At 29.8% G+C, this 26,888-nt stretch overlaps 1 protein-coding gene across 1 annotated transcript in view; it reads left to right on the top strand.

Moving 5' to 3' along the window:
* Positions 1-21,496, top strand: part of LOC121118795 (carbonic anhydrase-related protein 10) — a 39,078-nt gene extending 17,582 nt beyond the window's left edge. Inside the window, exons 6-9 of the mRNA XM_040713379.2 lie at positions 4,149-4,303; positions 4,377-4,508; positions 17,415-17,457; positions 21,168-21,496. Of these exons, the coding sequence (XP_040569313.1) occupies positions 4,149-4,303; positions 4,377-4,508; positions 17,415-17,457; positions 21,168-21,226 (389 nt within the window). The 3' untranslated portion in view covers positions 21,227-21,496. The remainder of the gene's footprint in view (positions 1-4,148; positions 4,304-4,376; positions 4,509-17,414; positions 17,458-21,167) is intronic.
* Positions 21,497-26,888: the final 5,392 nt, after the last annotated feature.

Here is a 26,888-nt window from a genome sequence, read left to right as displayed (position 1 = left end):
TTTTTAATCGAATCTACAAGTAACACTAATTATAATGTATTATACGTAAACATTAATTATCACTTTATTATATTATTTATTTCATTAAACATTATAATCTTGAACAATGAAAGGAGGAAAACATCCTTAACGACATAACAAGGGATCAATTTTACTTTTTTAAGGATCAACAAGTGGGACTGGACTGCGATTTTAGATAAGAGCCAACACAACTCTAACTACTAAGAACTTCTAATTATTTCTATAAGAAATTAAAATCAAGCTTTTTATAATATGAAATTCACAGACTCTAAAAAGGGTCTCGCAACTTCATCAACTGCGTGAGTTATTTCTTATTATATAAATGATGATATATTATAATGAGTAGTTGTAGATATGTATGGTTTGTATGTATTTGAATGATAATTCCCTCCTACAGGTGATACGGAGTGAGTCAGCGTTACTTAATTTGGCACTTTTGAAATTGAAATAGAATAGGGACATGATTTGTTTGTTTAAATAAACAAAAAATACAATCTTGACTCAAATGTTGGTGCTTTTAAAGGGTCCTTGGACGGTCTGCAAAATATATATGTATGAATACACGGTTAATAAAAATTTAATATTGAGAAGTCCTTGAATAGGTGGTTCATCTGGCCACTTCCCTCCTCCCCTCTTCTCACACATACACACACACTCAATCCCCTCAGCATTTTCAAAAATGGACTCTCTACTATTAATTCATTACATTAGGTAAATATCTAGGAAGGAATTCACGTAAAAGGTGGTGGATGGAGGAATTTTTAGATTCTACGGAGTTTTTATTAAAAGGTGGAACAAACACATTAGAGTGGTCCTTAAAAAACTTTTTTCCCAAAAGTAGTGCTCCCAAGGTCTCAATCCGTTTCTCTTTATTAAAAAAGGGTAATACAAAATTTGAGCACGATCAAGAAATACTTCTGTAGATGAGACAGAAATAACCTAAAGTTTTCGTATATATTGATTTTTAGATACAACTGGCATATTTCCATTAAAATCTCTAAAATACGGAACGATACAGCACTTACAACGAAATAAATAGAAAAGTATAAAAGGTTATAGTACAACCCTTTTTTTTTTTTTACGTTTACTGTCAATGAAGACCATTATTTTTACTTAATTTTGAAAAGTGCTGGAAATAAAAAATGTATCTTTACGGAAATCTGGGGAAGAATCTCGGTTTTCCGGGATATTTTGAAAAATGAATTGTTTGGTCAAAAATTTATTGACTACACCGCATTTGGAGAACTTCTTCTCCAAATCAAAGTTTCTTATGAACCACTCTAATATGTACTCATATTTTAAATGGGCATACTATGTAGAAGTACGTAAATATCAAATTTCATTTGTGGAATAGTTACTTAGAGTACATCTTTGAACTTTGATCCATCATTTATTGAATAATAACAAATAGTTATTTTTTGATTATGTAACATACTCGTACATATCAAATACTATATACTTTCTGAGAGTGACTCTATTTATATGTATGTATGTCTTAAGACTCATAAATCATCGTTTATGAGCCATCAAGGGAACGATAATGACAGCAAAAACAGGCCTTATACTCAAGTTTTTCCCACATTCCTTCAGTACCTTAAACTACACCATAAATACTCTGTAGATAATGAAAGAGTTTTTCAAAAAACAACAATGAATATGATGTGCCTATTCCTATGTATAGACAAGTCACATTTGAATGCCTATAACATGGATCTATCAATAGACCCATTTCAATTCCTTAATTTATTTGATAATTATGACTCGTATTCTAAAAAATGAAAGAAGAGAAGTGCATTTGAGACCTAATCCTTCGAATACCTTTCATGTAGTAGGCCCATAATTAATTAATTGAACAATGTTCCGGCATTTTTTTGTAAATTAAATCCTCGCCAGCAACATTTAACGTATGTATATACACCGATAAGTCTCTCTGTATAAAGTTAGGGTTGTAAATACTGTCAAGCTGGGATGGCCCGCTATACCCACGGTTCGCTTCAAGGTGAGGCAAACCCTTTACGGTACGTGGTTCGGTACAGTATAATAGTCAAATATATTTTAAATAGAAATAGAGTAGTTTTTTTAATTTTTTAGATATTTTGTTTGATACATATGTACCTATAGTTGCGAGGCATCGTGAGCCTAACTTGGAAACATTGATAAATATATTTAAGTTATTCCTCAACCATACCATTGGATTTTGGTCAATTGTGAAATATTTTATCAGTCTGTAAGTCATTATTACTATCTAAATCTGTTGATTTAAAAAAAAAAATAACAGAAGTGTCGAAAATTTTATAATATCAAAATATTTACTATGTTATTATATATGGTATATCCCGAACAGTAGGAGAAGTATGGAACCGAATTGCGGTATAACCCTGTACCGTACCAGCCCTAATAAATAGTGTTGTATCGGTCCTGATTTATTCAATCTAGTCCAGTCTTAGAAGTAATCCTATCGGTTCTTGGAATTTTTCCCAAAAAATGACAATGGTTTATTAAACCAAATAAGATATATGAGATATGTATTAAGATCATTGTTGCTATCTTACAAAAAATATTCATATTTTCATAATACGACGTCCCAAGGAATCGATTTTACCTTCTTTAACAAGTCTGATTGGACTGGATGGGACCGAACTGGACTGGACAGTGGTCGGTTCTAAATCAGGACGGACACAATACTAATTGTAAATCATAAACAAAATTAATATGCTACCCCAACAGTTTGAAGAATGTATTGAGAGAAGAGCAGGTTAGCTGTCATGATATACATATATGAAGGAAATAAATAGAAGATTGATTTTTTTAAATATGATTTAATAACTTGTTAACTCAGCTATAATCATATAATATCAAGCATTCTAGAATGACTATAATATAAAGAAACAAGAAGAAATATATCATAAGGTAAAAGACCAGAAAATACTAAATCAAATCAAAGATAATATGTATAAATTATTGCTTATTAAATCGTGGATATAAAATATATCTCATTTATGGAGTAAAGAGCTATATAGTATAGATTTATTAAAAAATATAGAAGATAATGATCCAAGAAATCACCAGTCTTACTCAACGGTTTTCATGAGCATACTCATACGTAGTTACTCAATACATAGATATTCTCTCCTCCATAATGAAAGAATAATCCTCTCAGTTTGAGATCAAAAATGACGTTATGACTGATGAGCCAGGGAGTACTTTAGTAGTGATGAAAATCCAGTCTATTTTGGACATGTTATAATAAACATAACCGAAAATCAATTGGGTAAACCTGACAATTCAAAGAATAAAGTCCAACAAGGACTTACAATTATAAATCTGCAATAAATCATCAGGGTTACTCTCCGTCTTTTATGAGCACACAAGAATATTCAATCATTTTTGCATATAATTGAATGTGGTAGTAAAGGAAGTTCACTCATCAGAAATTAAATAATAATGAGAAAAGTTTAGGAAAAGAAGATACACTGACTTATATAATACTATGATTATAAACACGTTTTCAATTTTCGATTATACTCAATGTCCTAAAAGGACTTATATTTATAACTTTCTTTAGTTTTACTATCCGTCATTCATGGGTACACACAGTCGTGGTTACACTTTATATTTGTATATAGAGTTGTAAAACCGAGGACTTTTTCAGTGTTCGAGTTATGTTGTTGTTTGCAACCTGAAGAGTGTTTTATGTATTTTTTAAAGGAGTTATTTTTATTCATTCATTCTTAAGGAAATAACAATCAAGTATAAAGTGTAACCACGATTGTGTGTCCTCATGATTGACGGAGAGTAAGTCTGATGATTTTATTTAGCGAGTAATACTAATAAAGTAATTCTAGTATTACTGTCGGTGTAGAATTGGGGAATGATATAGTTGCCTATATCATTCCTAGATACGGAGTGAGGTTTGTGTGTATTTCCTTTATATCATTGCTACTTGCAGCTAATTTAGTGAAACGTCAAGACAGCTAAACTGTTCACTCCCTTAATATTCTTCTAATTGTTAGGGTAACCACCCTAAATTTTGGGGTTTTTTTAATTTTTAAATATTGGCATTTCATATTTTATACAACTCTAAACATATACTTATTCATTAACGCAGCCCTTTCTATCTTCATTAGGACAATACACTGGAATATTCAACTTCTCTCTAAGCAAGCTCATTCCAGATACCAAAACTTACATAACATATCAAGGCTCCATAACACAACCTGGATGCATGGAAACAGTCACTTGGATGCTAATTAATAAACCAATTTACATCACCCCGTCCCAAGTAAGAAATAATTTTCTTATATCCAACCATATGTATATTCGTATGTAATATTAATCATGTACTTCTTTCACAGTTGCAGTCCTTAAGAAAGTTGATGCAGGGAGAGGTTTCGGATCCTCGGGCTCCACTTGGAGGTAATGTTAGACCTACGCAGCCATTAAACGGAAGATTAATGAGAACCAATCTGAATATTGCTCCAGAGGAGGTAAGTCTTTTAAAAAAAGAGGCTATAGGGATTACGTATTTTATTTTTGTCCAACACAATCAAAATAAACCTCGACGATGTTAAATGAGATTATATTTCATTCATTTTGTGAGTGTGAGAAGATATGGTAAAAGAGATGTTACAAGCAGTCGTGTGTAATAATATATCATTTTCATTTACTTACTTTACCTATAGTGATGCAAGAGTTGGTTTTTTTTAGCCTCTGTGTCCCACATCGTTTAAATACTTTTACCTGACCCGCAAAATTCTATAAATTTGACTACCATATTGCCACTTTTTGTAAAATAATATTATTTATGTTATGCCTTTTCCTGGAGTTAAAATGTTTTTACAGAAAGGGGCAGTACGGAAAATTTGACTAAACCCATAAAACAAATTTGCTTATTGTCCTACATAGACCAACAGACAAACTTTGGTTGCCTAATTTTTTGCCAAAAGAGTAATATGTAATTTAACTAGATATATTACTTTTAAAAAATAACACACCTAATTATTTATACAGCAAGACAATTAATTTGAGAGTTTGATAGATGTCATAGTTTGTAAATAATATATAAAATCAGTATCAGCAGACAATAAATAGGTATGTGTAGATCAGACTACATTTTATACTGTTTATAATTATAATCATATAATATTACTACCAAAGGATTACCCGGTGTTGCTCGGGCCAAGGAGGGAGAGGGAAATCACATTGAAAATGGTCAAATTAATTGAAATAATCAAAAAAATATTCAGAAAATACTTCTATATACTAATAATTATAATATGAATGTTTCGTGTTGTCAAAAAAGATCCTGATTACTCTAATTCTATTTCTCTTGGATTCTTCAGACTATACCAATCCGGTTAAGTAAGGTACTTTATAACGTCTCATCATACTATGATGATGATAGCAACTACCCCCCCAAAAAAAAAAAAAAAAAAAAAACTCTTATTTTTGCCTCTTGTAACCTTAGTATTATTAATATAAAAAAAAATCTGTTATAAACTTCAAATGACATACCGACATATATGCATCTAAAAAAAATTCTAGAGGAGAAGTCCATTTTTTATTTAGTTTAAAAAATTCACAAATCGAAATTCGCGAAGTAAATTGCAAAAAAAAAAATTGCACTTATTTTACAAAAAAAATAGGCAATAGCATTTATTGTAATTGTAGAAGAAACACAAACCTACCAATATTTTTTTGTACTAGAAAAAACAAAAAAGTTATTGTCGAAAAAATAACCCTCGATAACTGGTTCATTTTTGCATCTATTGCAAAAATTATGTAACGAAATGTTCTTGAAATTCAAAATATTTCACTGAACAGTTAGAATCCCAAATTTTAAGTCCAAAATGTATCATTTTGTGGTATTTCTTTTAAAAATATTGAAAATTGACTTTGATGAAAAAATGGGGGAAAAAAGAGAGAAAAAATGAAAAATTATTCAAAGAACGACAGTTAAACATCAAGTTTTATTTGGCAAATTTATATGCAAACCAATCTCCAGACAAATTTCTACAAATTTATTCTATTTACTAATCCCATTTTCCATTGGAAGTTCTTTTTTTTCACCTGAAATAAATGAAATTGAAATTTTTACCTATTTCTTTTTTTGCCCGTAACTTTTTTGATTTTGAATAAATTTAGGAAACGTAGTTATTCGTACAGTGGTTGTTTGGTATAACTCAAACCCCTATCCAGTCTCCATGAGCTGCAAAAAATGTGTTTTGTGTTTTGGGCATAGCATAAGCCCCCCTTATATGACCCCCCCCAAAAAAAAAAACCCGTTTTAGCACGTCTGAGCTCAAAAGAGGGGCCATGCAATAATTTCAGCCCCATATGTTCAACAGTGTGGGAACGTATAAAGGACATCTACACACAGACAATCTCTCTTTTATATATATATATAGATTTATAATTATATTTTATAATCAAAATATATTGGCTCAAAATTGAAGATGCTATGAGACAGACACAAATTAAAAAGATGACACTGAATATTTTGTTTTTGGAATTGTTCAATTTGAAAACATTAACTACAGTACCAGAAATTGCTCAGAGTTATCATGGATCGACAACACACAAACAGACAAAATTTGCTTTATATATATACTTTTACTTTATTTTATTCCTTTTTTTAATATACATTAGCATTCAACGTATCACTGATCATAATTTTTTTAATATCAAAATCGTTAAACCTGTTCAAATCAAGGATTCCAAAATTCATGTATCAAATAAAATACTTATAATGTTTAATAGAGAAATACGCTACTTATTACATATTATCCAGTCGATCAATAATTTCGTTATATTGCATATTACTTAGAAGCAAAAGTTATATCATTACTTCATTTTTATTAAATTATTTGATTAATCATATATTTATAAATAAAGCATGGATGTTCAAAAAGGATCATTTTTAAGAAGGCGCATAATATCTTAAAATCTGCGTGACTAAGTAATCTAAGAAATAATAATGTGACAACTAGCGTGTGTAGCTAAAGCTCAGTGCATCATATTTAAATCACATAAGACTTATGAGTTAAAAAATTTAGTTCTTGCTCAGATTCTCAACACTAGTATGTACATATATACTAAATCCCGATTTTTTTTTGGCTCAAAAACTATATGGATACTGTTTGGAATATATATTCAATGAATTATTAAACATAGAAAAATGCAAATTTCTTACTTATGACCATCCAGTGTTGCTGACATATTGTCTCATCAAAAATGTGCTAAAACAAGTGTATTTCAAAAAAATATAAATTTAATTTTAGAGGTGGTGATGGATAAAATCTTTCATTTTTATAAATGTCAGCAACAACAATCTGTCAGTTACTTAGAGTGAAAAAACGTCTATATTTCTTTCCAAACACTCAAATATATCCATTTAAATAAATAAAAAAACTTCTATTTTGATCGATTAAAAGAAAAACTGTTTATTACCAATGAAATCTTATAAATTAACAAATATTCTAAATTCATAAAATAAGAAAAATCTGACTATGTATTTACTTAGGAGGCGATAAAAGGTTAAGTAACACAATGGTTAGAAGGGGTTGAGAGGGATTCACATTGAAAATGACCATTTCCCCATGCATCTCATTTCAAGAGTTGATTCATTTATAAATGTAAATGTACATACTTTATTACAGTGTTTTATTTTATTTAAGGTTTTCTATCGATCCAGTCGTCTTTTCTTATATAAGTTTAAGATATAGTACTAATAGCCTACCTATGGTTGAGACTTAAATACATCGAAGGAATGTCTCACAAAAGTAAAAAAATTGTTGTAAATGACAATACACTCTGTAAGGATGATAGTTTTGTATACGTTTGAGAAGAATTGACCTTGGATTTCCCCGATAAAACTTTGATGAAACTTGTGGATACCCTTTTACATGCCAACATATGTATGACAAAACTTAGTTAGATCCCTATATAGAGATAAGTAGGGTAACATATTTTGATTTCCAAAAAAGAGTACATCAGCCTCGCTCTAATCTATTGACATTAATACATTTTATCTTTATTTTAAATAGTTTCTATTAGTTTTTTTAGTTTTTTGATCAAGGTATTTCTTTAATTATAATTTTACTTAATATGAAGACGATTCTCAACTTTTTCGCAAACATTTCATAAATTGATAAAAAACCTGTCTGTATAAAAGATAACAATTGGTCATCCTAGAGATAATGTCAAATCTGTTAAGGCTGTATTCATCCTTTATTTAGGACTTCAATTGCCTCATCCCCTCCTATCCCTGTTATTGGTCCTTGACAAACGTCTCAAATTTTTAAGTACACTGTAGTAAAGTACAACCAATTGAATTGACTATGTTAAACTGTAAGTATCTTTCATACACAGTGGTACTTTGTCATTAGTCTCAATTTAGGGCTGATTGAAGAATCTATTATTCGTTTAAAAATTGATCCAGGTTGATTGATGATGAGAGACGTCACTTGCTGATATATATGATGATGTCATCGAGAAAAAAAAAAGGGACCGCTACATCCCAACAATATGTACAATTTATATTATACTTACACACACTAATAGTTATCATTTTGGGCATATAAAAAAAAGAAACCGAAAATCAAGACGGTAACCTTGACAATTTGATGAATGTTTTGAAGGAGAGCTCCTTAATTGGCATGACGTTTTATTAGTTACAAGGAGATGTGACAAAGGGGACAGATAAAAAGAAATACACAAGATCAAAGGCAAGCATTACTCCAATGTCGATCCTCCATTCTAATCTCATAAAGGAATTACAATTATAACTCTCCCACCGATCCTCAGGGTTAACCTTCCTCTTTTATGATCCAGTTTCCTATATATCAATGATAACTCATATGTTTAAAGAAGGAAATAATTCACTTCACAGCAATTAAATGATAATGATAAAAGCTTAGTAAAAGAAAAGACACTCTTCAGTTTACCGACTCAAAAAAAAAAAAGGACGAGCTAAAAAATGCTTATGGTTAGCATTGACCTGAACTGTCCTATAAATGTAGACTAGCAGCTTCTGCAAGGATAGCTATAATTATAGTTGTAAAAAGTATGATCTGCCAGTATGCTCAAGAAATCGAACATCAACATGGGAATACTAACAATTTGAAAAATATTTCGGAGAAGAGCAGCTTAGCTGTCATGACGTTTCATTATATTAGCTATAAGTAGCTAGAAGATTAAATAAATATGCACCAATCTTAAAAGAGCATATATAGGAATTACCCCGATATTCTAATCGGAGTCCAACAAGGAATAACGCCTATAACTACCCAACAAATCATCTGTGTTACTCTTCATCTTTCATGGACTAGTGATTAATTTATATTTTGATGTTTTCTCTTCAAGATCAAAGAATATCGAGGAAAGTATTGTAAAATATAAAATACTCTTTAGCACTCTATGAACTCGTCCAATTTCATATTTTTACAATTATTTCTATATTAATAAAGTAAAGTGTGTCTGTTTAAATGTCAACAACATGCATCTGGAATTAAACATTATATATCAAATTAAAATAATGAATATGGCTTTAGATGTGGTTTACCAACGAGCGTTTGTAGCAAAAGGTCAGTGTGTCATATTAAAATCGAAAACATATACATATTACATTAATAATTATTCATTTTTAAAGCAAAGTTTATCAGCATCTCATAACTCTGAGTAATGCCACGTACTCCCGCTATTAAATAATATATTCAACCTGTTACAGCCCTATTTTATTTTTATTTTATCTATAATGTAGGCACGGCGTTACCTCACTAATACCCTATGTATTAGCGAGGTAACGCCGTGCCTCACTTGATACGTCATGGCTATTTCATAATTATTTTTTTTTGATGAATAAACGAATTAATAAATTATATTATACTTACGCTCCGTTTCCAGAAGGACAGGAATACAATTTAAAATTAGGCGATGTATATATATTGGCCATTTTATTACTTATATGAAGAAATTTTGGCATCATATACAAAAAGAAATGTATAGCATTGCTTATAATAAAATATGTATTACTAAACAAAATTATAATATGGTATTGAATACAATAAGATGTAGAATTTTAATATTACGAATATATACGTACGTAATTCATTTTAAAATAGTGGATAAATAATATCAAATTTATAATTTTGTATTTATTAGGGTATAATTAGCAGTTAGTATGATTGACTTATTTGGATAACTACCAGATGATTTCGGGCCTTTTTATGTTTATGTTTAAGGTTGCGTGATACAATCAAGGTAACGACGTGTAGGGTATCCTACTTGGAACAACTGACTGAAAAACACATTTTACTGTTCCCTTTCTATTCAGATAGTCATTCTATCCAAGGTTAATAGAAATACAAGGTTATACCATTGCGCGTGTATGACTGATGTTTGACTTCCACCACGCTTTTAATATTGACGTCATAGTAGATGAGTGGTTGTGTGTTTTATTACAATTTTTTTTTCTTCCCTAGCAGTCGGTACGATGCATTATTTTGAGAATTATAGCAATAGTTACGTCATAGACTATGAGTGGTTGCGTGTTTTGTGAAAATCTACCTATCTTACCCAGCAGTTGCTAAAATACATCAGACTGAAAATTCTTGCAAGCCCAATTACATGATGGTCTATCCTTGTATTTCTATTAACCTAGATTCTATCTTTCTCTATGGTCATGAGCAAACTAACAAAATATTAATAGCCGCAAGGTGGTACAAACATCTCGAGTTTATTAAATAAATAATCTAGTAAACATGGATGATACCTATCTTGTAGATTAACTCTTTTATCTCATGATGAAATAAAACTTTGACGTGATAAACGCATGGAAATGAGTCATCTTTATTATATTTCGTTACCTTTCATACGAAAAGAGACAGGAGGGAAAGGCCCAAAATCGAATGATAGATAGCTAATTCGGGGCCAATTCTTCCCATGTCTGGAACTATTATTCTATAATTGTTCAAACCCGTTCACAGTTTAACAAGAGCGTATTCTAATTTCTAACGTTCAAAACTCTGATTAGGAAAAAAGAAGAATAAACATTGATAGCCGATAACAAAATATAGCATTTATTTTTGTGTTAGTGGGGTAATAGTCTGTAGTAGGTAGATTTTAATAGATATTAGCCTGGAATTCAAAATAAAACATTTCATCCTTTTTAATATGTCTTTGTAAAATATTACTGGATTGTTTCTATTATGCAAAAAGTGTTTTGATGGATGTACTTTGTACAATGTACATATATTTTACTGTGTATAATTTATATACCTAATAAATGAGACATATAATATATCTAGGTATGTTTCTGTAATTTTTAACTTTCTTATCTGTTGTCAATAACTATCTGTACATTGGAGTGTCCGAACCTGTTGTAAAAATATGAAAATAAATTTAATGAATAAGGCAAATTTTGTCTAAATATTTGTAGAGGCATTATTTTGTAGTGTTTCTAATTGATCTCAGAAAAAATATAGGAACAAGCATGTGTAGTTAAAGCTCATTCCTTCATTTTTTTTAATAATATTCTAAAAAAATAATAAAACAAAGCATGTTTGTGGAGGCCTCACTTTTAGTGTTCACTTAATATATTAGAACTGCGTCACGACTTGATTTAAGAAATAACAACGTAGTAACAATCATATATAGGTAGGTCCGCTTGGCGCTTCATATTAAAAAAAGTATATTCAAATGTTACACTTCGATATTTTAATTCTTGATCAAAGTAATAGTTATTAAAGTGACCCACATAATAGCTGTAGGAGATTAGGACATGGAACATATTTTAAAAATAAAGATTATCGCTAAAATGTTCCTCAATCAATGTATTTTATTATTAAAAAGAAGGTCATCAAATTAAACAAATATTCTAGTCCTAAATTTATACTTAATCAATTATAGATATTCGAACAAAATCGAGATTATCTCTCTAAAAAAATTTTCATCTCCTATGCTTAAATCCCTCACGACAATCAGTATATTTCACGTGATGCTTAATTAACTTTCACATTGACATGTCAAACTAGAATGATTCGTCTCCAAATTGAATGTATATCATTTGTATTCTTCGAAGAATTATCATCAATTTCCATCCACAAATTCTTCTTATTGATCCTTTGTGTGTGCTGCTCATTGCACTTAGAGTAGCCAAAATTAAACGTCACAATAAAAGAATGAGAAATTGATAGATTTTTATTTGATAGGTCATCATAGGGCCAATATTAGTACCTTAAATTAAATAAATGTTCTAAACTATATTTGAGTATCTTAATGCATCCTGTAAATTTGAATACAGAGCCCTAATTGACTCAAATATGCCAATGAAATATTGGGTTGTATGTATATATAAAGTGAAAAAATATATTGAGATTTTCTCATTTTCTTGAATTTTGTTAAAGATTGTTTTTATGCTAACGTACCTCATATTAACATAGCTAGAGTATGATTTATATCAAATCTTTATTTTTCTTAACTCATCATAGAAAAAACAAACATCTTACACTGCAAATACGTTAATCATAGCAACATATTATTTGCTCTTACCATTGCCGATAAGGGGCTAAAATACTTAGGTATCTTTATTAAGTCATTTCCATGTACATAAAACAGTATTAGCATAATATATAATTATGATTCATATAACATGTACATAGATATAAATTGGTTCATCACAAATGGAGAAGGGTTTCTGGAAGCTTGAGCCAAAAAAGACTCTATTAATAATATGTTATATCCTTTGTGTATCTTCTCGAGTCGTGACTCTCTAACTCAAACAAGGTTTTAAATAATTGGAAATGGAATTGAAAGTACTTTATTGAGATATATGTATTGTTTTAATCACCCTTGTACATTAGACTGTCTTGTTTTTGGGCAACTGTTATTTTCTTAACTGCGCAAATACCTCTTCTTCTGGGTGACCATCATAGAACTAACTTCGGCAAAGTTTAAAGCATTTCTGGCTTAAATAGGCAGAAATGCCTTATTTAAATGGAAAAATGAGATTTTAAGCTCGAAATTGGTCATTTCTAAGCCTCTTGTACCGTTCCAAATACGATACTACGAGTCAAAAGTTATTCTTTTTATATTATTATAGTATTTAGTTTATCAGTCATAAATAATACTATGCACTTTATTTTTAAGTATTTAAGGTGCCTAAGAATATGTGCTCATTGATTTGCAGTTTCTCTGTTTTATCAAACATAACCCATCAAAATTTAACCCACGTTGAAGTAAAAGTCGTTGAACATAAAGGAGGTTCAATCTTTCCTTTTGCAATGTCTGATAAAACAGAGAAACCAAAAATCATATTTGGATGTTACAAAAGGCTTAAAAATGGCCAATTTCGACTTCAAAATCTAATTTTTACTTTATTAAATTAAAATTGCCTAAACTGACTTGAAAGGCCTCAAACTTTGCCAAAGTCATTTTTTTATGGTTAGCAGAAAGATTTTTGCTCAGGAGAAGAAAAGTATTAGCCCAAAAACGGGACAGTTTAATTTACATACTGTTAGTTACGTTGTACATATTTAGATGTATCATAATAATCTGTAAGTGTCTATTCGTTGCCATTTGTAATACCTACCTTGCGTGTCTTACAGTCAACAACATCTTGGGATGGTATAATTAAATGGTATTAGTGTCAAAGGAAGACTTGGTTGGTTCAAAAAAGGAAGGGGACACTTTCTAAATAATAATAAGGATAAAACATTTTTTTTTGAATACATTAAAAAAACTTCATAATATAAAATGTACTACATAGAAATGTTGTATAAGTATGTACAATATACAAACATGAGGAAGAAACAGATGTTACAACCTTCTATGTATGTGTTTGTTGTACCCTTACTGACCTTGCGGTTGAGTTTTCGGACTGTGGTATATACATATATGATTGTTAGGAAAACAGTGCAGTTCATGTGAATTCAATCTGGGTTGAAATAGGATTTAATTGGAGGCGTGTCTTTTATATTATAAACCAACACATCATTTTTGACAAATGATGTGCTGGTACAATGTGGTATGTGTGATCATGATGATTTCAAATGAATTAAGAAGGAGAGCAAGTATTGAACGTCTTTTATCATAGTAGGTATAGGGTTCCTTTCTTGCATTGCACAATGTGTTTCTTCACTCTAAAAACTCTCAATTGGAATAGGTAGGGATGTAAATAATGGCTAAATTGAGGTGTGCGTAAATAAAAAAAAGTATTTCTTGGGAAGAGCAAAATAGGAATGCTCTTACAAATAATTCTTCCCTGTTTTAATAATTATAACTTCTCAGTAGATTTGTACAACATATGACATAAAATGAGTGAGAGACCTTCTGTAGTTGTAACCTGAACTTGATTTTATATTTCCCAAACCTTTATCTTCATTATTTCATTCTTGAATAGATACATCTAAGTGTATAGTAATAAATAGTGCTTGTGCTCATGAAAGACGGAAAGTAAGAATGAGGGTTCGGAGTAGAATTAAGGATCAAAATGGTAGTAATTTTTGCCTATTTCATGGAATTTGTGTTTATTTTATTCCTCTCATGTTTTATTGCAGCTGGTCTAATATAAACGTATTAACAGTTAAGTTGCTCTCCTCAGAATTAAAATGTATTTATTTTTACATACCGAAGAGTCATATTTTATGCAAATCTACGTATCAGCGAGCAAGGAACATTATAATTTATAGTGACCTCTGTCAGTAGATATGTCGTCTCTTAAAGTTATCATACTTTTTATGAAATTCTCTCAGGGTTTTTTTTACGCATACCGTAATTAAGACAATATTCACATCCGTAGTAATAATAAATAAAAAATAGGAGGGAAAATTCAATTTTACCCGTATGTTAATTACTAATTCAATACAAGTTTACGCCTAGGATTTTATATTTGAAACTTTTTAATTTGATGACCTTTTTTATATAATAGACTTTTTTAAATAAATTTTTTTCATAAAATACATTTAGTATGATGACCTTTATGTAACAATAACTTTTATTTAAAGAAAAAAATAGATTTATATTTAATTAAATAAAAAATTAATATTAATCCCTCAATCTCCTAGGCCTATGGATAAAATACATACTATGTTTGTACTTCTCATTTTTGTATTATTGGTCAGATGGAGCTGCATTGAATAAATATAAAAACACATTATAATATCTCAATAACTCCCTCTAACCTAGAACTTGTCTTGAAAGTCCCTATACACAATTAAGGATTTCAAAATTGTCGAAATCCTTGAGAGAATATATATTTTTTTATTTTTTAAGTAAATGCTGGAAACCTCCAAGATATTATTGCTCTTATAAATTACCTTTGAAAATTCAAATGTATTAGAGGGCAGGGAGCATAATAATTTTTATAGTTATACCTGTCATCAGATATGTCGCCAATTAAAGTTGCCAATGTAAATATTCCTTTTTGATTTACACTCACGAGGATTTAGACAATTTTCACAACTTCATAAATACATAATGTATATGTCCTTCTCTAGGTGCAACTGTAGATCGAATCTTCTCACATTAAGTTCATAAGGGCAATTTCTCCCGAGTGAGTTGTCCAATAAGCTACTTCTCTCCATGAATTATTAATTGATTCAAAATATAAAGTGTGTAAGATAAGGAGATCCCAGATGAGAAACAGTGAAGATATTTCGAAATAAGTACATCCATACATAGTAATATATGTACCTACATAATTTCTCAAGTTTTCCCTTTGATTCCTTTTATCTTTGCCTTATGATTATTTTATTTTCGACTTGTGGTATTTAGAGTGGAAAACTTTGTCATAAAAATGAGAAGCACGCATAGACACAAAGTGCATGTAACTATCAATGTGTCCTCTTTCATAGACTTGTTCTTATAGTCCTATAAGAATATAAAGAATAAAATGTTAATAATATGTTGAATTTACATAGAAATACGGAATTTCTTAAAAGATACATTCCAGTAACCTACTCGAATAAAAGGTCAAGGAAGAGTTAGGAGAAAATAAAAATTAATTTTGGGGTCTTGAAGTCTATGTGGTTACAGGCCCGTCACATTAGAGGTGCAGTGCCGTATTCACGATTTTGATATAGTGGGCCTGATTGGAGTGACTATGAATGACTCACCATCATTGTCAAATCGTTTAAAAAAGTATTTCTTCAAATTTGTCTTCTAAAAAAAATTGTCTTTTGAACAAAAATATTTTTGATATTTCTAAGAAAAATTTCCTCAACCTCAAATATTGTCTATTTCAAAAAAAATGTAATTGTCATTTTTTTGTCAAATTTGGCATTTATAGACATACCATTCTGTAAAAATTATGTGTCTGTTTATCAAAAATCCCCTCCCACAAAAAAAACCTGGTAACGACCCTGTGTGATCAAGCTCAAAATGAGCATCTTAAGGTACATACAGAGATATTTCCTATCTACAAAGTCTAAAGAATGTTAAAAGGTTCCGTTACTCGTGTTCTATATATACATTAAATGTACATATTGTATCTAAGTATGTAAAATGTAGATGTGTGTTGTATGTAGACATTTTACATAAACCTAACTAAATATGTGTACCTAATCATCATTCACTGAGTCGCTTCGTTCAATGATGAATAACAGAACAAAAGAATAAGATTGTTCATTAGGGTGGCTCTTGTTATGTACTTAGAAAATCAATGTACTTATTTTCATTCTCTCCCTCCCAATCGGTTCTAAGAATGAAAATATATTCCTGTGAAAAAAAAATTGTAACTTTTGAGCAACATTCAGAGGCGGTGACCCAGGTTGGTGATTCTTAAAGTTTTGAATAAAATTATAAACTTCTTGTACGTTTTTATTTTTTAATACACATGAAACTATAATTGAAATGAATAAGTTGAAATTTGACCACCACCGAGAAGAGAAGAGTGAGCCAAAAAATGGTTGGTTTTGTAGGTAAAGTCATATGTAATACTAAATACACTAATTGATATTAGAAAGGATTTAATCTCGAAAGTACAAAAATAATATTTATTGCTATTGACACTAAATGCATTTATGCTTACAGACAAATTTGTTAAAATAGATAACTTTATGTTATTAGAAAAAACTGGAAATATTGAGAAAAAAATTAAGTTAATTTTTCAAAGAAGCAAGGGACACCATCAAATCAAAATTAAAGTTAAAAATAACTTGCACATCGAACTTTGATTATAAATGGAACAAAATGGAAGGATGAGACAAGTATAAGAAAAACATTGATTTTACAGGGCCACCCTTTTGCACACACATATATTTTTATTTGAATAAGATTAATCAAGCCATTTGACTTACTTTATATACATATATAGAGCCACAATACAACAACATATGTACGTACGTACATACATATTATGCCATGCTCTAGAAACAATCTTTTCTTTTTATTTATAGGAAAAAAACTGCCCAAGCGTCTTCAATAATGTCAAATTTAAATGTGAGTATTCATTTCTTATCTAATCACGTAGCCACTTACAGGGAAGGGGGGTCCAGCCTTAAACCACACCTATCCTCTTATGCCATCTATACGTGCATAGATGACATACATGACGTCATATGGAATATGGAACAATAATGTTAAAATAATGTTTTTGTTTTTTTAAACCGTAATTAAATTAAATAAAGAATAACTTTTAAAAAATCATAAAAAGACTTAGCTTTATCTAAAACAGATCAGTTTAAAAACAAAATTAAGATTATTTTCTTTAAAAAGCGTCATTAAATGTAATAAAAAAACATGTGATTCTTGGGGGAGGGATTTTAGAATTATGTGAAAAAAGAAGCACGTGTTTTATGAATGACCCCTAGATTATTTATTAAAAACAGGGAATTACCTATTAACTCCTTATTGAGCAAGATCAAGTGTCAAGGACTTGAGTTAAACCCATGGAAAAAAGAGTGAAAAAATCTATAAAAGGTGCCGTTCCATATCATCATCCCCCTTGTTGTAATAGCCAAATGAAAAAACCTTATCATATTATTATCTTCAAAGATATCTTGCCATTCAAATTTGAAAAAGCAAAGCAGAGGAGAAAATTTATTGGTTAAATATATGGAAAACGTCAGACTTCCCTATTTGACGTAGTTTGATTATAATTTATATCATAATTATGTACGTAAAAGGATATCTATGTGTCCTTTTCCATAAAATCCAAGGGAATGCCTAACTGCCTATAAATAGAAAAGGATTGAATTTCATTGTGATGTTAGTGATTGGCTACAGGAATGTTAAAAAAATTGCAACGGATCAATTGCATTTCTCGAAAGATAAAAAATATTGGAGATGGCGGGGGGGAATAGTCATAATTTACGTACATTAAGGTACATGCATAATACATACTACTGTGAACATGAAGCGTGATATTTAAGGATGGGCGGTTGTGTCCTTAAAAGGGTAATTGGGTTGGAGTTTTACAAGGTTTATGGCATTCCTAAGGATGGTACTTTATCAAGGTGGTCTCCTCTTGTCCCATTAATTCGATATTGCATCTGCAATGCGTTGTTTGGGGTAAAATGGTTCCAGGAAGTTGGCCCTCCAGAATATTATTATCGGAAAATTGCACTCAGAAAAATTACCCTCAGTAGAAAATAGACTACAGGAAAATTGCGAATCTGCAGAGAATTCACCGCAATTATACTATTTAACTATTTGATTCATCTACCGCTGTGTCCCGTATAAGGGTATGTGGCACAAAAAGCTGAAAATTCCCCTCTATAATGACTGCATTTATGCTCAAATCAGAAAAATCGTTGAACGTAGAAAGCGGGTCTCGAAGATGCCATTGTAGTAAGTATTGAGAAATTAGAAGATATCCTTTATGGTTCTTGAAGTGGTGGCGGTGGTTTATAACCTACCTTGAGTTCCCCTCGACATATGCAAAATGGGAAATAAGGAGGGTTATTTTATTGTCGCCAAACTGCAGATGGAAAAATTATCAACGGATCCTTAGATAGATTTGTCCCATCTGTGATGGGACGGAACGATAGATAAATTCCTGTAAATGTAGTATACCTAAGGGAAATTTTCCGGAGGGCAACCGTCCGTGCACGGTTTAAAACATACAAATGGTTTTTTTAAAGCCATAATTATTCAAGGATCAATATATGTCATTCATTTCAGTTCAACACTCTGTATTTAACATACTTAAATATAATTATAATTAATCTATGAAACACACAATAGACCTCACCGCTCATTAATAGATTTGGTACTTTTTATACCATCTATAAGGAAATGATTAAATACTATTCATATCAGTAATTATTAAATAATTAATCTTAGTATTTATATTATACTTTATTGTCTCCATCTATTGAAAATGTATTACTTAACACGGTGTCATCGCGTTATAGGTGAGTTTCTTAAAATAATTTTAAATAGTCTCGACACGACGTGTTTGAGAATATATATCTATTTCTAAAAACAGGGCCGACACAAATCCCAAACTGGGAAGGGAAAAGATAATAATTTATGACTGAGCCTAGGGACCATTTTAGTAAATGTGGGAGCCTCTTTTCGTTCTTTCCTTTTTTTTAAAAATATTTTTACTTTTTTATAACATAAAATCTGAGACCTTTTTTCGAGAGTTTATTTTTTTATAAAAAAAAATATTTTCTAGCCAACTTTTCTTAATATTTATCAATCACATTTTTTTATGAGAAATGAATGTTTTATTTTATTTTTATAAAGATTTTTTAGGACCTTCCCATGGCCTTTTTTAATAAAAAATCTCTACATTCGAATCCTCAAACCTCAACTAATTATCCTTTTCAAAATGAAAATAAGGTTGAGCTGTGATTTTTTTCGTATTTATACATTATAAAGAAAATGCCACAAAAACCGAATTTGTAAACACTTTACTTGTAAGTAACTGCCGTAATTCCAAAATTGTGCCAATTTCTCTCCTACTACAAACTTGAAACGTTTTAAATTACAGAACCTCTTCAATTTAAGAAGGAGAATGCTTAAAGTTTCTAAATTATAATATCCTGAGTTCTCATAAATATATTGGCCATTGTTCTATTTCAAAATTATAGATGTTGTAACGTACTGCTCACGTTATCTAAACGTTGAAAATCACCTTAGCAATAAAAATATATGCTTTCAATTTTTCTACTTATTTACCTTACCCTGATTAATTACCTGAATATTCATGGGTTAAATTTAAATTAGCTCCTGTTAAACAGTGAAAATTTTTGATCTATTAAACAGTCTGAATTTCCTTTGCTTTGACAAGACGAAATATATTCGTCAAATAATGTTTTTTACATCACAATTATGAGACAAAAATAAAACGAAATTATTGTTTTGAATGTTTATTCCAACCAAAAACAAATCTTTTTCTTTTCTTGATGGCATAAAAAAGACGAAATTAACACCATTATTAAATGACCAATAAATCAACCGTTGCAGAGAGTAACTATTCCCTAGATAGATACATGTCGTCACCTTTATTATACCACCCAACCCTTTATCTGAAAAGAAACCTAAAAAAGGCTCAAAATCAGTTGGTAGTTAGCAAATTTTTCCAAACTATTATTTAATAATCTTTGGGCATTGATCATAGATTAAAAAAACTAATTTTAATTCGACCAATTAACGTTCAGAACACGGATTAGGAGAAAAGAAGCGGAACGGCTGACGAGAAAATACAAAATATAATGTATTAAATAACGGCCTTTGAAGACTGAAACTGTACAAACATTACTTATTCATCAAAATACAACAGAAGATCGAATTAACATCTCACCCTAAAAATTGGACAGTAAACACCTTGTTACACACCCCAAAATAAAAATTTAGAAGAAGTTAAGCTTTTTACTTACCTTTGACCTTTTATACTACCCTACTGTATAAACTTCTTAATATGTTATATAACTTTTGCTTTAAGCATAAAAAATCTTTAATCATCACAACATTCCCAAGTTTCTTCATATTACTTTGAAATTAGATTAAAAAATACGCATTCATATTGGGGGGGGTAGGATTTTTTTTCCCATGAGTGCTTAAAAGATCCTTCTGCATCCGAAAAATTGGGCTAAAATTTAATTTGCTCATTTTCATTAATTAAACCCTCCACCCCCCCCCTAATTTTATAGTCATACAATTCAAATAAATATTAATTCTTAACTATGTTTATCTTTCAGCTAAACCCAATGGAAGAAAACAGCCTTTGGGAGGAAAAAGAAGAGAATTTCGGGATTAATATGATATTATGTATGGACCTAAGAAGTAGCATACATACAATAATGAAGATCTACTTAGCACAAAGTTTTATATATCTATATATTTCTTAATTGTTTTCTTGTATCTTGAAGAGTAAAAAAATCTAATAATATATAGTATAAAATACCTCTTTTTAAAAAGGAATGTGTTTGAAGTTCCTCTTTCTTCTTTGTTATTTTATCTTAATGAAAAAATTAATTATAAATTATTTTTTATCCAATATTTATATATATAATTACATTATTTACATTGAAGCAATTATTTGTTATTAATTTATTATTTAGTTATAAAATGATAATTTTAGATTAATAAATTTTAAAAAAAAACTTCCTTTAGTGGAGAGATGTATCTTTTCATCGATCAGGTACATAATTTGTACGAGAAGGGGAGACCGGTAACAGTTACAGCATTTTTATTTTTTGATCAATTTCTCTGAGTTGATTTAACATAGACTCTCCTCATTTTAACACAACATATCTTCAATATTTGGCTATAAATTGAATTTATTTAAAACTTATATTAGTCAACTTTTTTTCTGCAAATTTGAATTCGAGTCATAAAATGCTGCAACAGCCCCCATAGCCAGGGACTCAGTTAAAAAATATCGAATTTGAAAAAGAAAATTAAAAAAAATAGCCTAAATAATATTTTTTTAATAAATAAATAATTACACTTTTCATGATGTTGAAATATCAAATTTCAATGTTTTTATATGTAGTAGATTAAAATAAAATAAGAAACATGAGTTTAATGTATCACTGATGAGCATTTTAGGTTAATAACTTCTTCAGGGTCCTGTCCTGTCTATAAACATACTTGATGTGAAGTTTACTTATGTAAAATAATTTATAAAGAGTGCTAAACAATGTGAGGAAAATTGTTCCACTTGTTGCAACTGCACCCTTTGCAGTGAGTAATTCAATATTTATTATTTGTTTAAGAATCAATAATGAGTGATTCTTGAATTGAATTATACTCAGAGTAATCTCCCAAATTCATCATCAATATTTTGAAAGGCTAAAAAAATGATATTATAATTCTAAAAATGGAGTCAAATATTAATATACTTAATAAAATAATAGGTTTAAAAATTATTTATTAACCTTTTAACATTTCCAAATTCATAAAGTTATTGTAATAAATTATAGCAAAAAGCATTTAAAAAAATATTTGAATCACCTTCAATGTTTTAACAGAGCGAACTATTACAATTTGAATGTTTTGGTCCACTATTTTTGTATCTATGTATTTTATCTCTATGGTTTAAAGGTGTATATAATTTCAACTTTAGTTAAAGTAAAGAAGAAGTTGATTGGTTAACCTTTAATTACAGTCAATCAAAGTTGAATATCAGTGTTCTAGTTGGAATTGTATATGATGATGTGAAAAAGTAGTTGACGTCTTCAAAAAAGCAGAAATAGTTGAGTAAAACATTCGAGTTATAATAGTGCCGTATGTTATAAGCATAGATTGTACTGCAAATATCTTTTTAAATGTTAATTATAATAATAATAATTTTTTACCATAATTTTATGAATTCAATGATTTTAATAGGTAAATATTTTTTATGAGCATATTATTTTATGAAGTATATTAAATTGTATTCCAAATTTAAATATATGATTATTTAGCCTTTTAAAATATTAATGATGGATTGGGAGATTATTCTGACTATAATTCAATTCAAGAATCAATCATTATTTATTTAAGATTTGTGTGTATGCTCCGGAATTTGTTTCTCTGACTCCTTTCACATCCACGTTTTCCCATAAGATATAATTTTATGCCTTTGTCAAATGCATTAATATTGATAGATTCAATGCCCTAATTATTTTTCTTGAAACCGATATTTTTTCAAAGGCTATACTTATACTACGAAAATTGGTGGAGCTTAATTATAGCGGGAAATACTATATTTTAGATTGTTTTTGACAATTACCTATTTTTTCTCGTCTGTTGTCGCGACGTCAAAGAATTTGCCTTGCTATTGCTCAGTACCATTACTCTATGTACTTTATCTCTATGGAATTGCCAATTATAAGTGTAAGAAAAACAAACAAATATATTATACACCTTTTGACATCTGATATTTTTGCTCAATCATTCACGAATCTTGAATATCCTTCTGTATGGTATTACATATACGCTATACAGCTGGGATGTAACTTTTGTGGCTGTAGGTTTTTTTATGTATGAAATCTGAGGGGCTTTAGCAACTGAGCATGTTGCAACTGTCCCTGCACTCCCCTAACATGTTAAAAAGAAAGAATATATGTACATAGGGTCTATTAGTACTTATATATATATATATATGTACATATAGGAAATATGAATTCTAATCAATTAATGATATGTAATTATTTGATTTATTATTTACTATTGAACTACATGCATGAACCTTTTTGAATAATACGTTGAAAAATAGATTTTTTAAGCGATCCATATTATTCAAATCTATTGAATACTTGTTGCTTGTCATAGCTTTATACTGTATCCATCAAAAAGTGACGTAATTTAAATTTCTGGCAACAAAATGACCCTGGATGATCAATGGATATTTAAAATTATTACTTACGTATGAACTATGGTGGAAGGGCATTAAGGGGTATTGCCAAAAACGCTCTTTGTGTCCCCTAACGGAAATATATCTACAAAATCATGAAAAATGAATTAAATTAAATTTAAAGTAGAGGGAGGTTGAGAATTGGTCATCTAAAAAAAGTCACGATATTTTAGAACTAGCCAACCTCCAACTCATCTAGAATTTTGAATGCCCTTTCTTGGATTTAGGCCTGGCTACAGGACTGTGTGTAATGTAGATATTATGTAGGAAAATTGTGCTGATTCAACTATCTTACCTCCGCTTGAAAATCCTTCCACTGAGCTTTGCAATTCAAAACAGGAGAATAGCTTAGCTTAAAAAAAAATATGAAAATCCAATATAATCATAGACACTATACTAATCTTTTGGACCTCTTAAAGTTTGGTTTGGTTGGAGCCACAAGTTTACCTTGTGGAAGTGTTACCCAAAAAGCTTTCTGCTATATCTACAGATATAAATCATGAAAGCTTAATTTCTTTAGACATGAACTTCTAGATCATGCCTTGTACGTACATATATGGATTCCTGCTACAACATAGAAAGAGATTCAATCAGGAGTTTGGAAAATAGTTTATCCAATATATTTATATTTTTTTCTCTATATTTAACTCACTTGTAATATTTTTCATTTTGAGTTATATGTGCAAAACAGTCTTGTTCAAGTGTTTAGTCAAAAAAGTATCCAAATATTGATATCAGTTTTGATATCGGAAACGTACAAAAAAATTTATATCGTGAAAACACTAGTTCAAAAAAAGCAGGAGGTTATATTTAGTTACTAGATAAATTATACAAATCATGTCTATGATTATCCATTCTTAGCCATTAATTTCTATAATATAATCTTTATAATAAAAAAATAGTAATACACTAAAACGTATTTTTGTCTTAAATGAATTTGTTTCAAAAGTTTAAAAATATCTTTAAGAACTAATTATAAATAAATAAAATGTAAAAAATAAATTATAAGCATCTTTTATTCCCCATAAAATTCTTCAAAATGGATTACAATTACTGAACATTTTTTCTCTATCGCCACAACCAAATATTTAGAATACTAGACAATATATAAATATCAATGAATTTAATTTCAGGCTGCAATCAGCAGCTGACTCAATTTTGTTTCTCAAGCATGGGATATGGACTCAGTTAAAGGGCGAAGGAGATTTGTGCCCCTCAGATTTTCTGTTATTCCAAAATTCAAATTTTACAAAAGTTATATACATAGAGAGACTCTCTAACGGTAGACCTCAGTTTGAAAAATCTAATTATGCCTCTCGTATGTGATAACCACTTAATAATTACTCAGAATTTGTTTAACTCTCCTCAATACCAATTGTCAGGAGTGCTTATATTTATCTTTTTAGTAGCATGTGTGAATAGATATGGAAACATTGACGACAAGGGTCAAGTCTGAAATACTTGGATGCCGTATGAAAATATCCTTAAATTTGAAAAAATATGACATAAGACGAGTGCAAAACTTTTAGTAGTTGCAACCTTGTAATTTCCAAAGCTGTTATGATTATTTTTAATCCTTGAAAAGAGTACATCTTAGTATAAAGTGTTTGAGTTCATGAATAATGAAGAGTAACACTAAGGATTAGTTGGGGGAGTGATATGAGTAAGTCTCTGTTGGGCTTAGAGTAGAATTGAGGATCGACAACGGGGTAACTCCTTCCTAAGCTTCATACGGAGTTGGATTTGTTTTTATTTCCTTCCTCTCATAGCTGATTGCAGCTAATCTAATAAAAAGACGTGATAGTTAGTCTGTTCTTTTCCCAAACATTCTTCAAATTGTCATGGGGACCAAGTTATTTTCGGTTTCTTTTTTAACATACCGAGAGGTTAAATTTTTACAACTCTAAAGATCATATTAATACATGGGAAATGTAGCACGGCTAACAAATATCGTCTGATTGACGTTAAAGTCTTTAAAAAAAAAAGAAGGTTATTTGGATCGCTTTTCCCAAACAGTATCTAATAAAATCTTTTATCCTTTGAAAATGATCCCTCAATCATGACAAAAATACTTTAAATGTCCATTAAAAACTAGGAATAGTTGTAGAGAATGTACTACAAATAATTATTGCATATTATGTAAGACTTATCAAAAATCTTCCTAAAAGAGTCGTCATGCTTGCATGTAATCAGATGCATCAGAAGCTGGAAATCACATTTTATTTAATCATTTCCTAATGTGACATTGTTGCAATAGAGTATGTGCTTAAAACCGGTGAAGTCCATCATCGTCAGTCTTTTCATTAGCCATGATTCAATCCCTTCTGGCATATACTGTTTCTTCCTTTGCGTTAGCAATATAGAAAGTTATACATATATATATAAATATATAATACAAAGATATTTTTTTGTGAAATTCTGGGGTACTCATGTATATCCGTGTCAAATATGTAAAAATAATCTTGCGACATAATTTCGAAGAATCTTATAAAAAATGTAGAGAAAAATTATAGTTAAAAATCCTGGAAATAAAGGAAAAATGTATCGCTCCCTTCGACTGACAAACTCAAAAACCGTTTTAAAAGTAACTTAGGTATGAATCGATATAAAAAAATGTAGATCTTTCTCAGATGAACATAAAGGATGATACACATAATTAAAGATCCTAATTCATCAAGGATGGAATAGATTGTTCAATATTCAATTACCCAACCCAGAGCCCTATAAGAAGAGTTACAGCACCAAGCAAACTGTCTGACGTCAGCTGACAATCAGCTGAAATAAATTTTTGCCCTTATTCAAATCTTATTAACTGTGAAGAGAAAGTAATTTTTCAAATAAATCGACCTGAAATCCCAAAATTAGGATAGAAATACCTTCGCGCTGTTAAATGCTCGAGCAAATCTGGAGACAAAGATGCCACGCTTTTTTCCTTTCCAAAGGATAAAAGTATATGAAATTGATACTACGAATAAAGTGGACCAATTGAAAGCCTTCCACTCATTCTCGGTTGTGCTCAAAGCACTTCAAAAGAAGCCAATTCCAAAGATTAGACCTTTTTCAAAGGGATAAGAAAGCT

This window comes from Lepeophtheirus salmonis, chromosome 5 (assembly GCF_016086655.4).
Source record: "Lepeophtheirus salmonis chromosome 5, UVic_Lsal_1.4, whole genome shotgun sequence".
NCBI classification, from domain to species: domain Eukaryota; kingdom Metazoa; phylum Arthropoda; class Copepoda; order Siphonostomatoida; family Caligidae; genus Lepeophtheirus; species Lepeophtheirus salmonis.
Note: the sequence above shows the minus strand (reverse complement) of the source record. Positions and strands in the feature narration are given on the sequence as shown.